The 16,266-nt window shown below is 39.8% G+C and overlaps 1 protein-coding gene across 1 annotated transcript in view; it reads right to left on the bottom strand.

Moving 5' to 3' along the window:
- The window catches only part of luzp2 (leucine zipper protein 2), a 133,764-nt gene that overhangs the window by 16,461 nt on the left and 101,037 nt on the right, over positions 1-16,266 (bottom strand). Inside the window, exons 6-7 of the mRNA XM_029498667.1 lie at positions 11,284-11,346; positions 2,084-2,146 (exon numbers count right to left, since the gene is read on the bottom strand). Of these exons, the coding sequence (XP_029354527.1) occupies positions 2,084-2,146; positions 11,284-11,346 (126 nt within the window). The remainder of the gene's footprint in view (positions 1-2,083; positions 2,147-11,283; positions 11,347-16,266) is intronic.

Raw genomic sequence — 16,266 nt, forward strand, 5'->3', positions numbered from 1 at the left:
TACGCAAACAGCTTGCATGCTTCAAAAGGGAAGTACTGGAATCTCATAAACCTTCACCATCATTGTGGCGTTACAGTGATTTAGGTCTTAGTTTGATTTTAGTGCTCAAGGGCTGAGGGGAATAATATGACTGGTCTACTTCAACAGACCACAGTAAAGTGCAGAAACAAAAAGGGTGCCAAAGTAGTCAGATAAGCACAAATTCACGCAAAACCAAATTGAAAAAGACAGAAAAAAGTTTAATCTTGGCAGCTATAGGAGCGGGCCCCCTGAAACAACCAAGCACGTAATGAGCATCATTGCTAGAGTTTAATCCCTAAACACAAAAGGCCTTTTTTTCAGTAAATGAGCTAACTCCATTTGAAGATCCACAAGTTTTTCAGTATTGACAAATTCATCACCAAGAAGAAAACAAAGCATGTTTGTCTGTGTAGATGTGGCCGTGGTGATGAACTTTGACTTGTTTGGGTGACAATAATAACCTAGAAGAACAACAAATTTCAAAGACGGGTGGTTTTCTTTTTCTCTCTCTGCTTCATTTTTCAGACTTATGGGGTGACTCAGCGAGTGTGGTGACACACCAGTTAAACACTGCACATGATAGCAGATTTCATGTCATTTTCATCTCGATATCTTCTTCAGGTTGGAATTTTTGATAGACCCTATCTGTCACTTCTACCGCTCAACAGGGCAGCTGAAAGTTTTCCGCAAAATCATGCAGGGAAATTCAAGGACAAGCCGTCATTTACTTCTACAGGGTTTTAAAGGAGACAAAGAATCAGCTCTTTCACTCAGAAGGTCTTTTTTTCACTCTGAGGGCGTAAGTTGTAGCTGTCGCACTCTGCTCAGGGGGTATTCCAAAAGTAATAAAGCTGGTTTTTTAATCATGGACACAGAGACTTGTCTAGAAAATCTTTATAAAAGCAAGTGGCAAATGAAAGGGAGAAGCATTCCCTGATAGATATTTGTACTATGCTAAACATAAAAGACATTGAATGGAACTGATAATAAAAAGGCTATTACAATAGTCCAACTTTAAATGTGAGATATTTGCCACTAAATTATAGCCAGTGCACATTATTATATGATGAAGAAAAGAAAATTTCAGAACACCAGCAGAAAATGTACCTTGACCGACCCCCCCTCACCCGCCGTTAGGCTGATGACATTTACGTAACTTGAGTGGAGCTCCTCCACTTCCTGCTCCCTCATCCCCAGCTGGGCTTTTCAACCGAGCATATGGGGAATACAGATGAGTTTTCAGGAATAACTCAAGGGAACAGAGGCGTTGCCACATGACGCATTTCTATCTGACCTTTCCATTAGCGAAAAAGCAGATTGCCTGTCATCTGTCAAGGATGACTATTTTTAAAAGACAAAGTACAATAGAATTAGCTTTATCCTGCAACTCTAAGAAGCACCTCCCCCCCCCCTGACAAACAAACAAACAAACAAAGAAAAAAAGAATAAAAAGTCTGTGTGACATGTTCCGTTTCACTGAGCTGGAAGATTTTGGGTGAGTCGCAAACGGGCAAACAAGTCAATGCATCTATCATTCACAACAAACAGAGGCTAGGAATAGAACAAGAAACAGGACATCTGGTACAATATATTCAAGCACCGGTCTGAAAGCATAAAAAATCTGAGGCCGGGGGCAGCAGTCCTTTTTATTCACTTATATCTGCCAAAGATTTAGGGATGATGAGTCTGAAGGATCAAAACAACATTTAAGATCTGACATTGTAGCTGAAATGTCGAGTGACATTTTGACACTGCGAACAAGAACTGAAAGGTCAGCTCATGTATCCGTAAATCTTGATAAATACAACGTGAACACTCAGATCTAAGAACATTCATTCCTTGCAATGCAAGGGGCAGAGCACAGGCCTTAGGAGTATGTAGAAGAATCACTGGCCGATTAATTTTACTGGCTGGTGCCTAGCCGGAAGGGACTTTGTAATTGAAGACTGAATTAATTGGAGTACCTTCTGCAATGGGATCATCCTTTCAAGGTGTTCTGAAGTACCTGTTTACCGATGGTATAGAGCTACTATAAAGCCACCCCCCTTCAGTTTGAGCTTACCTTAAAAATTAAATCCTTTTTCCCGTACCGGAGTTCTTTCAGTTGAGCCTGGATTTTTTTGGACTGCAAGGAAAAGATAAGGAAATAAGTGTTAGCTTATTCAAATAGCAAAATTGGTTTTAGATCACGTCTGCCAGCTGCAGCAGAAGACTCCTTTGTGAGTGTTCCCTGGGCAAAGCACTTACTTAAAGGAAGACCCGACCAAGAGGAAGAGAATATCACATCTCCCCTTCACTGAACTGCATAGTCCCAACGCTGATGCAGTCATGCGCTGGCTGCTTGCCCATTGTCTAAACCTGTATTCTCACTCCCACTGTACACATTACCACCGCCGTCACACACACACACACACACACACACACACACAAACAAATGGAACAGTTCCTCTCTGCCACCCCAAAACGCGCGCAGTGACCACTCTGCTACTCAACATTAGTGGGGCTACTCCTTGATAGCCTGATACACAACCATCCTCAAAGCTGCTCATCATGTGAGCACAGACACTCAAAGCCTCCACATGGGACCCTGCAGCCATTAGGAGTTTTTCCTCACTTTGTCCTCAGTGAAACTCGAAGATGATTTCATACTGGTGGTTTTGAAGGTACGTATCAGTGATTAATGAACATGCAGATAAAACTGCTTTGACTTGACTTGAACCCACCTTTCTTTTTATTCTAATCTATAAACTTTAAATCTCCTTAATCAACTCTGCTTCTGTGTGCAACGGTATTTTTATCCACCTGTTTTTGTTGTGCCTCTTCACCTTGCAACTGAAAATCAGTGTACATATGAAACACAAAACCCCAAAAAAGAAACAATGACAGAGGACCAAACAAGATGGACTTGATCACAGCTTGAAAATTGCTCCCTGCCTTTGTGATAATGCACAATGAAGTCCACAACTTCACTTCATCACATAGTTCTAATAAAATAATTAAATCATGACATATGATGAATGTGATTTACAGGTCACACAATGTATGGCTAGACTGATAAAAGGAAAAAAAAAAAAAATACTGCCAGTAAAAAACTAATCCCATAATCCATCTGTGTTTTCCACACAAGTGAAATATAGTTTTTTCATCTAACATTAACCACTGTAAGGTTGAATAATACAAAGTTACCTTAGGGACTCTAACTCACCTTACCATATTTGATTTGGAACCATTAAGTTTGTTTTACTGTCAGCTAGGTCATAAAACGAAGAAATTATTTTTATGTGAATCAGTTAAGTGCAGATTTTGAGGTCGTAGAATGCCTCATAAACGGAGTCACACACGGAGAAACGGAGTCACACATTGTGAAGTGTTAACTTAAAATGCAAATACCTGACTCGAAAAGTGCTGAGCTCTGAGACCTGCCAAAGCATTGGTCTATTATTTACTCAGAATACATCATGCGAGCTGTCTTCTCTGCCAAGGGGAATCAGAGCAGCATCTTTCTCATCTTTATGATGGCTGGAAATCTGCTTCATGTTGCTTTTCTGATCCCCCTAATCTTAAATAGTCAACAAACTAAACCAAATAAAGCGACGCATCCTCTAACATTGTGAAAATCTTCATAAGATGAATCAAAGAGAGTTGTCATCTTTGTGAAACTGAGTGCTGGATTTTTCCAGCTATTATTTTGGTTTGATTTGTACAAGCTCTCTATGATCACCAGCTATGTGCCAGCTTTGTCTATGAGCTTTCTGGTCATGGGATGGCAACATACAGAGTGTTCATTAAAGGCTGAAACAGCAACCTGTCTAATCTGGAAATAGTGCACAATAAACTAAAAGTGTTTGAAATGAGAACGCAAAGGTGGGAGGGGATTTTCTGCAATCTTGTTAGTAAAGTCATTTGATTTGGTAATAGCACAAAAAACGTTTTAATCTTTAAATTTAGGACCAAGTTCTTTATTACAAGCTACTCCTGGCTTTAATTCCTCTCAGCTAATGAATACTTCCATTTTGTTCAGTTTACTAGATTGTGCTTCTAAGCTGTCCTAATACTGACATCTGCATTTAATTCATCCTTTTACCCCCTTCTATATTTTTGTCAAAGTGTTACTGCAGGAGGTTCAATGGCAAATTGGCTCACGGTGTTAAAGAAGAAGCCACAGTGCAAACACCTCGGTTTATATCTGTATTCATAGTCTGTGCCTATAGCTCAGTGTACCATAAATACTCCCGCGGGAGGAGAGGACAACTGCTTCAGATTACAAAGAACAGATATAAACGGGTGACATGACATGACAAGGTGGTGGTCAGTGTGTGAAAAGTGTCCAAACATCCTTACCGTGCATTTATGCATGCATGCACAGAATGCGTACAGCAGCGTCACAGACCTGCTACACTGCTTTTCCCGTTTAAATACATTGCCCTATTAATGAAGTGTGTCTTATTGGCTGAAGCATAGGAGCTGAGGCAGACCAGGGCCTGGCAGGCAGCCGAAACGTACAGAATAAAGTATATATTTTATTTCAATCATTCCAGCCGGGGTGGTCTGATTTACTCAGTATGGGCAGTGAATCAAGTAGAATGGCAAAACAGTACGTTTGTTTTATTTTAAGGTTCTGCTCTTGTATGCTTACTGTGCTTGTAAACTGATTGTATTCTGGAGCTGGGAGAATACATCATCTGCCAAAGCAACATATTATTAAAACAACCCAACATCAAGCATTTATATGTGCGCAAGCTCTGCTCTGAATACTGATTTCTGATGAGTCATGAGCCATTTCAATATGGCATGACATTTGACTTTGTACTGTGAAAGTTTTGTTTCTCTTCAAATGCAGTAATTGTTATCTACTCATTATTATCGTAACCCTTGCGTGGAACGTGGCCTCATGAGGGAAGTGTGCTCTGCACCTCATCATGGCCTTTTCCTGCAGGTATCTGCAGACACTCCAGCCTTTACCCTCTTTGTTTGTCGTACATATACTGTATCTGCTGAGTGCTTTAGGAGGGGTCACTCTTCACTCCTTGCTACAGAGTACTGAGCTCCGTGTGACTGAGTGCCTCTTGCTGCAAGATATGTAATAAACAAAGACCAAAGTCTCCTCGTGTTACACAACAGTAATACGGTGTAGTGGCCTCAGTTTGCTGCCTGAACAGCCTCAGCTCCTCTGGCACGGATTCCACAAAATCTTGGGAGCTTTTCTTTGTAATTCTGATCCATGTTGACAGGATTACTTTACATAATTTCTGCTGATTTATCAGCTGCATGTTCATGCTGCCAAGCTACTTTTCCACGGCATCCTAAAGATTCAACTAGTCTCAGGTCTGAGGGACTCTGGGAGGCCACTGAACTTCACTGAACTCAGGTTATGTTTCAGCAAGACAGTTTGAGGCCTGTTTGCTTTGTGACAGCCTTGAGAGGATGATAGACTGGGGCTATGAAAATAATAAGAGAGACTGACATTCAAATGACGACTGACTGATATTAAGGGGCCTCAAGTGTCTCAAGTAAAAATACCTGACACCACCACACCACCACAGTGACCCTGTGATCACTGCTGTCTCATATTTTTCTTTCCCGCTGTCAGCAGTGGACCCAGATATGGGCTTCTGCTCTCTATCCCCCTCAAGGTTTGACATGTGCACTCTCAGAGGCTCTCCTGCTCACCACAGTTGTAGAGAGAGGTTAGTAGCCTTCCTGTCAGGTCATTTTCCTCTGGCCCCTGTCATCAACAAGATGTTTCCGTCTACAGTGCTGTCGCTCACTGGATATTTTTGTTTGTTTTTTCTCACCATTCTGAGTTAAATCCCTAGGGACTGTTATGAGTACAAATCCAACTTCAGAAACACTTAAACAACGCCATCTGGTACCAAAAAGGATGATGCAGTCAAAGTCACTGAGATCATATTGTTGCTCATTTGAATGTTGTATGTAAACATTAACTGAGGTTTGTGACCTTATGAGTTTATGCAACTGCTGCCACACCATTGGCTGATTGTACAATTAGGAAGTGTAAGGGAATTCTTGAGTTAAGTTGTGGGAGCAGATATGCCACCTCTATGCTGGCCCTTGATACAACGAGAAAAACTAACAACTGTTGGAGATGCACACAGAGGGAGGTGAGACACCAGGCACCAAATATGTCAGTGGCCATCACAACATCTCTCCTTTTACAAAATGCACACATGATGTTAGTAACTCCAATCTAATATAGTTGATCTAATACATATCATTGATCTGCTGATTATTTTTTCTTTATTGCTTTGTGAATAACACAATTAATGAAAATTGCCTGCCACCAAAATCTAACTAAATTTGAATCCATGCATAAACACACTCTGACTAGTCGATATGGAGCTTCAGGGCAGAACCTACTGTACATCTTTCTCACTCTGTGAGACACACACACAAAAGGAGTAACATTAATTAAAATAAATGATGTTTCATCATTAAAAGCTTGTGTAATTCAAACACATGAGGCAATGAAAGATGCTCTATTCATAAAGCCCTGTAGAATTAATTCTATGGGTATTCACCTTGAAATCAGTCATTATAGCAAATCCCCTCCAAATCCATGTTATTATGTTTCATCTGCATAAGGTTCAGGTGGACTAGCTGTTTCCATTAAGCCCCGATGCCAGACTGAAATGTAATTTTAGTAATAACAGAGGTGAAATACGGAAATGTAAAAACACACTTCATCTTAATGATAACTGTGGAGTATTACTATAAATTTGACGAAATAGCACTGCGTGACAAATCCATGCTCCAGAGGACAAAATGAGGCACAGCATCTCCTCCACTCAGCAGCCTTAAGCTTGACATTGACTGATGATATCTGAGCTATCAAAGGTTTCACCTGAGGATCGCAGCCAGGTCCAGAAAGGTAGCATGATAAGTTTCTAACAAAGAAGCGGAAAGCGTCAGATACAGTATGTACAGGAAGCAGCAGTAGCAATCTGAATAACAAAGGCCTGATCAATTTTATTTTCCAATTTGAAAGGAGGACTGAATTTGTAAATTGTTGTTGAACTTGCAAAGTTTGTGATCCACTTGTCCTTGTAACCTTTCCTCAATTATTTGTTTCTGAGCATTGACTCTGAGATGCATAAAAAAGACTTGCAACATAAAAGAGATGCAACCATTTAAAGCACTTGAACTCTTTTTACATTTAACAATGACACTTCCCTGAAATGTATTAATGAGGCTGTGGTTAATGAAATTTATTCAAATGCATTTGGAAACCTTGAGGTAGACATGGCAGTTAATTTAGCATTTTATAGCCACAAAAAATTAGAATAAAAAGGCATAGAGCCTCTTAAATACTTTAAATATTACGGCAAATTAAGCCTATGAAAGTATGGCATTAATATATTATCAGTCAACATAATTTCAATTTGGTCAGTTTGTGTGGAAAGCTTTATACCTGTTTTTCCCATTTATTGACAACATGATTAAGAAAACTCTTCCCTTCCCACGGCAAAACTGAAACAATAAGTAAGTTCGTCATTTGACAAATTGCTTTCCCTGGGAGCTTCTCCACTGAAAGGATTTGTCGTTTTTTTGTTTTTTTGTATAGTCAGTGTGATACCTTTGGGTTTTGGACTCTTGGTTGGGGAAAAAAGGAGCTTGAAGACTTTCAGGGTTTTAAAATTTAGAATAATCTGATAGACTGATAAATAATGAATTGATTCATCAGTAAAATAACTGTAAGGTCTTCTTTTTACAGCAGGTCTCGTTTCTGTAATAATAATACTTGAGCCTGAAAATCAGACATCGGGACTTCTCCGACTTCGTGATGTCACAACAAAACACGACCCTCAGCCATGCTGCAAGCCTAGTCTGTAAAATTAATGATCAGCTTCAACTCCACTTCTCTTCATGAAACCTTTAAAAGTCTAAAGGCTTTTGTGCATTTGGAAGACATGTCAGCAACAGTTATTGTATATGGAATCAGTTCACTTCCATTACTATAACAGCCACAATACAACGATCTTTATACTGCTGTTAACATGTAATTTCATGCCTTTTTAGCTGAGTAGTTTTTACCACACAACACAGATTAAGGGCACAAAGATGGATCCTCCACCTCACACAGCAAGCAAAAGCCAAGCACAAGTTAAAGCAGCCCTCTAAAAACGATTTCCACACCAAATGAAACGTTTTAATACACAATGCAGGAAATCCGAAAGCCTGTTTTCACAGGATGAGGATGCAAATTACACATAAAGGAAAGATGCTGTTTACTCAGCTTACTTGAAATGTATTGTTCAAAAAAAAAAAAAAAAGGTGCTTATGCTGGAAAAATTCATCCAAGGCCAGTGAGGGGGGGTATTTGCTTCAAAGCTGAGATTTAAGATTCAAAGATTTTAGAAACTCTGACTAAATCAAGGCTCTGAGGAATTCTCAGTTGAAAAGATGAAGAGATTGAAAGCATGAAGAGATGATTTCTAGACAACAAAGAATTCAAGAGTTAAGTTGTACTTAATGGTTAATCTGGGTTCAGCATTCCATGTCATGATGTTTATGAGATACATTGATATGTGCAATAAAACAAAAAGAAACTCTCAGAAAAATATTTTCACATGAACAATATATCATAAACAGCAGGCTTGTTAATAGGGGGTATGTTTATCTTCTTTCCAGAGACTGTGTATTAAAGTGATGATGTGTGCAATTACCTTCTCTGGTGGAAATTGTTTTGCAGCTTTAGTATCCATCTCTTTCATTTTCTCTACAGTAATTACAGTGTGATTTCGGTCCCGCCTGTAACCTTTCCCTTTTAAACAAATAACTTTCCAGGATTGTAGTAGGGGCATGGAAGAATGTGCCTCTTGCTGATTTACTCCAACTTTTATGGCCTCCCGAGGAAATTGAAGACAGTGACCTCCATCCACCTGTGTTCCATTAAAATTCTAGTAGCTATTTGCTCCCAAAAGAGCTGGAGGTTTACTGACCTTGATAACAGTCCTGCGGAAATAATCAGGCAGACAAGAACCGCTGGGCAGGAACCCAGATCAGTATTGCCAAGAGTGAGATATCGTCCAGTACAAGCACATGGACAACCAGTCTTCTTTTGTCACCAAATCATTTCCTTTTCTGTTGTTTGGAAAAAGGCTCAGCGCAGATTTCTGACAACTTCAATCAGGACCTCTTCATAGCCTCTGAGCTTATTCCAAATCTTTCCAAAAGTCTTATAATCAGACTTGGCTACATGGTCAAATATGGCATCATTATCTCATGGTTTGAATATGTGATGATGATTTGGTGAAGTGTAGCTGGTTACAGTATGTGTCAGGAATGTTCAGTCTTTCACTTTAACACTAATTTCCCTTGCCCCAACAGGGCATGAAGAGTAGCGCTAGTGTTGGAGCAGACATCAACAAAAAGAGCTTCCGAACACCAAATTCTCTCTGTGGACATTGAGCTATGGTAGGTAGACAATAAGCCACTACTGATCCGGCTGTACGATCACTAGACCAGCAGCTTTGTAGGCTCAGAATATTTATCTGTTCTTCGTTTTTATGCATAACCTGAAATTAATAATTTATGTCCCTCTACTACTTAATACACTAAGTCAACATAATATAGTGCAGATATTGGAGCAAGAGCGGACAAGTGATATTTTGAGATCCTGAGCTTTCGCAGCATCTGAGCCAGGATTTGTCTCACTACACACAGTCAGTGAGGTCCACCTAGTTAGAACTAACACAGTCTATATGCTAGTTGTGCAATAAATCCTATCTTCATTATGGTTTTAATGATGAGTATACTCTAATGTCTCTGGGAGTAGCTGATGCAACTTTATGATCATAATGGGGATATGTATTGTTTGTGGCACTGTGGAACTGTAATGCATTGTACACAAAAGGTGTTCTTCTGTAGTAGTTAACCATAATACACGCAAAGGAGGTAGTGGACAAAATAAAGAGAGTATCCCAGTATAGCACAGTAAGACAGCAACGCAAACTGCACATCCCCAAAATAACTGTAAAAGTGAATTTCCACCTCTCTAAATCAGTTCACATACTGTCGCCTTCATGGTGGTACGTTTAATTGAAGTCATCGCGTTAGCCGCTATCAGTTTAAGCTTGGTGTACTGTATAAGCTAAAAACCAAATGCATTTTCCAAAATAAAGCATAACAAAAGTGTTTAAAATTACAAGGTGCTTAAAGTGGACAAAAAGTACTGGCAGAAACATGTAAGGTTTTCAAAGACAGTGACGAAAGAAACTGCATGTAAGAGACTAACCTCAGACTCAGGTGCTCTCCGAAATGGACTGGAGGAATGTCTGAGGTAAAATGTGAGGGGAAATTAAGTAATCTGAGATCATGGGTTAATAATTCAGGAGCAATTTTAAGAGTACAAATTCCTGATTTCAGGGGCTCCAGTGTGTCAGTGTCCTCTCTCATATCTGCCAGGCTCAACAGTTGCTTGTCTTTGACTGCAAATCAAATGCAATTGTTCTGTCATTCAAAAACCTTGATAATTTCCTCAGAAACACTGATCAAACAATCCTCAGTTGCCAGGGAATTTGCAGAGAAAAATCTCCAATCTCTACCTCAAGCAGTCTGCATCACCACACTGCTCCAGGTTGTAAGAATTTAAAGGTTTTCCACATATTTTGGCCTGAATATGGCAAATACTTGGAATTACCAAACGCACAATTGCATAGTTATTGAGCCTGAGTCAAGACAGAGCACGAGCTGTCCTGACCTGAACATGTCATCAAGATGAGGCTACCTTGTAAGATCTTGCATGGCTAAATTACAGCCAGAGGATTGGTCAGCAGCTTGAAAACACAGCTCAAGGCTTCACTCAGAATGCGAACCCTGTGGATGCTGCTGACCACGACAACCGGCAGAAGGGCTGAAGTGACAGCAAAATTGACAGCCAAAATGTACTCGAAGCTGCTCTCACTAAAACCCAAGCTCCTCAGATTGCACTACACAGCCATCAAAGGCTTCACTTTTCAAAACAAGTTCTTCTGAGATTCAGCAGACATACAAAGCTAAGAGATTTTGTGTGTTTGTGAGCAAGTGAGGGATAGATATGAACTCTCACTGACCTTCACTGGATGTGAATAATAGAATTTAATTTCCTCTGAATCCTTGTTTATTCAAAAGAACACAAAAGTTTGGCTTTGATATCTGACCAGGAATTGAACCGGTTACACGAACAATAAGCAATCCAGTGAGGGGAGCTGGGAATTCATTGTAATTTTGATAAAATCTAATGCACTAATTGTGTATGCTTACCTCTTCAGCATAGGCATCACAAATTTTGTTGCCCGAGAGTAGTTTGTTTTTCAGGCTCTTGTTCTGAAAAAGAAAAAGGAGAGAAAGCGATGCCATTAGTATCTGCACCACATGTATCATAATTTTTGGAAGCTCATAGAGAGCAGCATTGACTCAGTGGACCTCAATGGCTCCAGCAAGGCATTTGGCTGTGCATGAGCTCTGACAGCGAGTGCTTGGTGGAGTCTCGATTTCAGCCCCGACTGAGGAGCAGTCAGGAATTTATCGTTTGAGGCTCTGAGTGTACTCAGCTTCATAGGCATGTAAAAGTTCAGAAATGCAGCTCAGTGCCAGACCCCAATGAACTTTAAACGTGATCAGTAAAGCCGTAAAATCTTTTGACTGGCAGCCAGTGGAAAGATGCCAAATAAAGGATCATTGAGTCTCATTGTTTGATGCCAGTCAAGACCCTTGTAACATTTTTAGAGACAGCCGAGAGCAAAGGTCAGCAACCTGCGGCTCTTTCATCCATTTGCAGTGGCTCCCTGTGGCTTTGAGGAAATAATGTGATTAAATAATGGCTATTTAATTTCAATAAATTTTATTCTCTTGAGTTTTTTTTGTATGTATGGTCTGTGATGTTTTACCTACAGAGCAATATGGTCTGTTACATTCATTTACATGTAATGTGCATAAATCACAGGTCTCTAAAGTGTGTAAATGTTTTTCTTTTTAAAAGAAAAAAGGGTGCAAAAGTTTGTTAACTGCACAGTTGGCATACATACCAAAAACCCAAAGAATAAATTAGGATATGAACATTTCTCTGAATTCCTCTTCTGTAAATATCCAAATTTCTTAAATTCAACCTGTCTGAGCTAAAAAGGGGGGGTCACACAACATCTACAGGGCTGGCACATTTTCTCAAAGAAAAGGTCACAGTCGTAATAAAACAATTTCTGGCCACAGGTGTATAAAACCAAGCTACCATGATCTTTGTTCACGTAAAGAGAACCACAATACACTTAAAGGAAAATCAGCAAAAGACACAGCCAGGTGACAGGGTGTAAAGACAAGGGAGAAGAAGACCTGAGGGTGATAGCAGCTTTGCAAAGGAACAAATTTCCTTTTAATTGACAATGATCTATATGAGCAAGATTTGCCCTAAAGGAACTTAGTGCTTCGTACCCAAAGTACCCATCCAATGGCCAAGATGAGCCAGAAAAACAGCACAATCAACCGTGACGAAGGGTGCAACACAAAATCCAAATGTACAGTCTCAGTCTGTGCTGTTAAGAGAAGGTTACTTAAGTTGGAAAATATCTATTGTGCTTTAAAATTAGGTTGACCCTCTCAGAAATGTTATTACAGAGAAAATCACTGAGCAAAAACAGTCTAATGCAGTGAAGAGAACAAGCGGGGACTGTAAAAAATAACGTGCCACCGAAGAACGGAACAGAACGGAAAAACAGACCACAGAAGCCCAATACATACAGTATAAATGGTATATAAATGCTCTTATCATTATGTGCTGTATGTGTGTCAGGCCTGAAGCGCTTTCAAACTGCTACTTAGAACATCTTTCATATCAAAGTTAAGTTGTAGCTGCAGAAATAAAGGGAGGAGCTGCATGTTAACACTTCTCAGCTGTTACATCTTTGCCATCACCTGCTGTTTGATGATAAGTCGTGCAAAGAGGATTTCTCTCCATTCTTTCCAAATCTGTGTTGACTGAAGGACTGGGGAAGTATTAAGCAAAGGGATCACACAGCCTTAAAATGGGTTGAGGGACGAAGGGGCCTGAAATGATCCTGCTGGCTGAGGAAGCCTAAAGGTGATCATATAACACTGGATTAGCGACAGGAAACTACTTCCACTGTTGTGTAATTAGGCGGCTACCACTTCCGTTTCATCTAAAGAGACAAATTAGATGCAACTTCATCATAGCAGCCAGTGGAGATTAATTAATGGCCTCCATTGAATCAGCATCACATTTAAAATACTAAATGAGTTTATCAATGAGCTAATTACCTGTAGTCAAGGATCCATTCTTCAAACCCAACTAACCGGACTCAGGCGAGGGCAATAAATATTCATTTCATTCATTCTAGCTTTCATTCGAGAAAACTGAGCGTGACGACAAAGACAAACGTGACAGCACGGACTTGGTGATAGATTTGGCCTTCGTTTTTCTCATACAGCACATATGTTAGCTACATGAACAAGCGCGTTCATCGGCAACTTCCTTCCTCTCCACGCTTGTTTTGGATTTGAAGGGATTAACAGTGTATAGGCGCAGAGTGCGATCTAACAGACTCTAACAGCATGCAGTTGGGTGCCAGGAGGGTGGTCCTCAGCATTGCCAAGACCAGAGTTCTGCTGGGCTTTTCGAAAGCACTAATAACATGACAGCACGGTGAATCCACCAGAAAACCTTATCGCAATGTTTGCTATGTGGAAGACACGGGAAAGGGGGAAGATGCGCTTGGTAGATGACAGGTGGTCTGGGCCTGAAGCAGTTAATTGCAATACCATGCCATTACAGTCAACATCACAAGACACCTGCAGACAGCCCTGGAAGGTGCAATGCACTTCATCAAAATGACAAATCTCAAGTAAACCGGGTGAAAATCAAATATTACCTATTTTGTAGAACTTTTCACCAAGATAGAAATGAGATCAGAGTTGTTTTTTTCATACCATGAGCAATGAGCAACAAAAAGTGATTTGATATAGCTGACTGCACAAGCTGTCAGTTAAAACCTGATACAGCAGCTGAAACTTTCAGTTAATGACCATAATGGATGATTGACAGTAGGATCCAATTTTGTTTTGGGATTGTAAATCTGAAACAAGCTGTTGCACAGTTAACATTAATGCAAAGAAAGAAAGAAAGTAAGAAAACAGGTCCATCAACACATGCAGGCGGATAATCATGAAGACTAACAGATCCATATGCCACATCCTTTCCCTGTTGTTTTCAACACACTTTTATTCATTACACCACATTTCAGAAACTGTTGGGGAGTTTGTCCTTTGGCATCAGCCTGTCCATGCTTTTCTTTGGCTCCAGTTCTAGTGAGGCAAGTTTTGTTTTTACTCCCTTGTAATTGGTATTTTTTAAAAGGGAAATATTTCCATAAAGAATTATGGCTTATAGATGGCATGTTAAGTTCATTAATAAAAATGAAAATTCATTATATTCATTTTCTAGATTTGACTGCTTGGTTTTCAAGACTGCTGACTGTTATTCAAGGATGATTTGGCTGTGATCCACAGAGGCAGTTTGGATGCAGAAAGAGAGGGGGTGCATCCACCAGCTGGCCCTCAAGATCTACTCATAAATGATGTCACCACTTCCACAATCCTCCCTCTGTGTTCTGGCATATCCTCACCATGATGACAGTTTAATGACTGATAGCAGTCATTCACGATGCAAGTTCATTTCTTTGTAGTAAAAATGATCAAATTGCCTTTTTTCAATGCCTGAAAAGCAGTAGAGTGCCACACACACAGCCTCACTGAGCTGCTAACATGGCTGTAGGCTCAGTTTCGTTTCCACTTTATAGATATCAAAATCAAATTGGACATATCATCACCAAGCAGTGTCATGAAGCACTGGTCCAGGCTGGCTGGCAGCGAAAAGAATAGTCAGGTACCCTGAAAATCAGCTTTCCATCTCCCTGCTACGCACCTGAATAAATGAAGAGAAATAAAACCAATAAAAGGTAAAAACTGCTGTGTGCTTCATAACTATCATTAAAAACACAACATGTATTATTACCTGATTGAGACAATATTCCACAGAGAAAATAAATACCACAGATGAAGTAAAGTTTACTTCTGAATTTCTGAAATAAAATAATATTAATAATAAAAATAAATAAATAAATAATAATAATAACACAAGAGTTTAACAAAGTCTGAATTAATTGTAAATAAATGTGCAGTCTGAGGAGCGATAACAAGCAAAAATTATTTCTCATGTAATTAATGAGGGAAAACTATAGAGTATCACTTCTGAACAGTTGAAGCTCTTGCCCTGACAAAGGGACCACCCCAAAGGGACATGTGGAACTGGCAGCTGTCATAAAATATGACAGAGTTTAGCCCCAGGACATACTGATAGTGAAAATGAGATCCTGTGGTGCCTGTATGTCACAGAGTGTCACACAGCATTATGCAAAATATGTTACACAGAGTTGCCGCCTCTACCCGGAAACAGATAAGTGGTAGAAGATGAATGAATTAGTGAATGAGTTGCATGTGTCGTAACATGTTATTCCCGCAGTACTGTCATTCTGCGGACTGCAGCATTTTTACATTAGCACGTTGTCCGTGTTTTCCATTCAGAAAAATGCAACAGCACACAAAAGAAGTTGTACAAATCTCACACCTTTATTACAGTCCCATGACTATGTTCAGCATCCATTCGAAAGACGTCAACACTCAAAAAACATCTATCTGTCTCAACTGACTGGAGTTATTTTCACACATTATGAAGTGGTGATATGTGGACAGCCCCTGAGCGTTGATATGTCCTATCTAGGCCAACTTTCACGCTACTTGACACACCTCAGTGTTGGGTCCATTTAGCCTAGGTGTCAGAAATCACCCTGACATTTTTTTTTCTTCTGGTCAAGGTTCTTCCCACATTAATATCATAAAGCACAAACAAAATCACAGTATAGTATTGTACAACTAATACTGCCATGTCACACATTAATGTTTCAGTCGACCCACACACACACCCATTTCTGCTCTTCATGAAAGAAATTAAACTAACCATAAAATGAGCAATTAATTTAGACAGTACTGGAATTCTTATTTTAGACAAGTAGAGCCACCCTGGCCATTTCACCAAAATTTCCTGAGACCACTCAGGAATGCAACAAGCAAGGACTCTGGTCAACGAGCTTCATTTCTTTTTGCCAAAGCAAACACAGTGATCAGATGTTTCTGTTGTATCAATGCTTTAATAGCTTGCACATCTCAGTTGTAAAACAC

The sequence above is a fragment of the Echeneis naucrates genome, chromosome 3 (genome assembly GCF_900963305.1).
Source record: "Echeneis naucrates chromosome 3, fEcheNa1.1, whole genome shotgun sequence".
In the NCBI taxonomy this organism is placed as follows: domain Eukaryota; kingdom Metazoa; phylum Chordata; class Actinopteri; order Carangiformes; family Echeneidae; genus Echeneis; species Echeneis naucrates.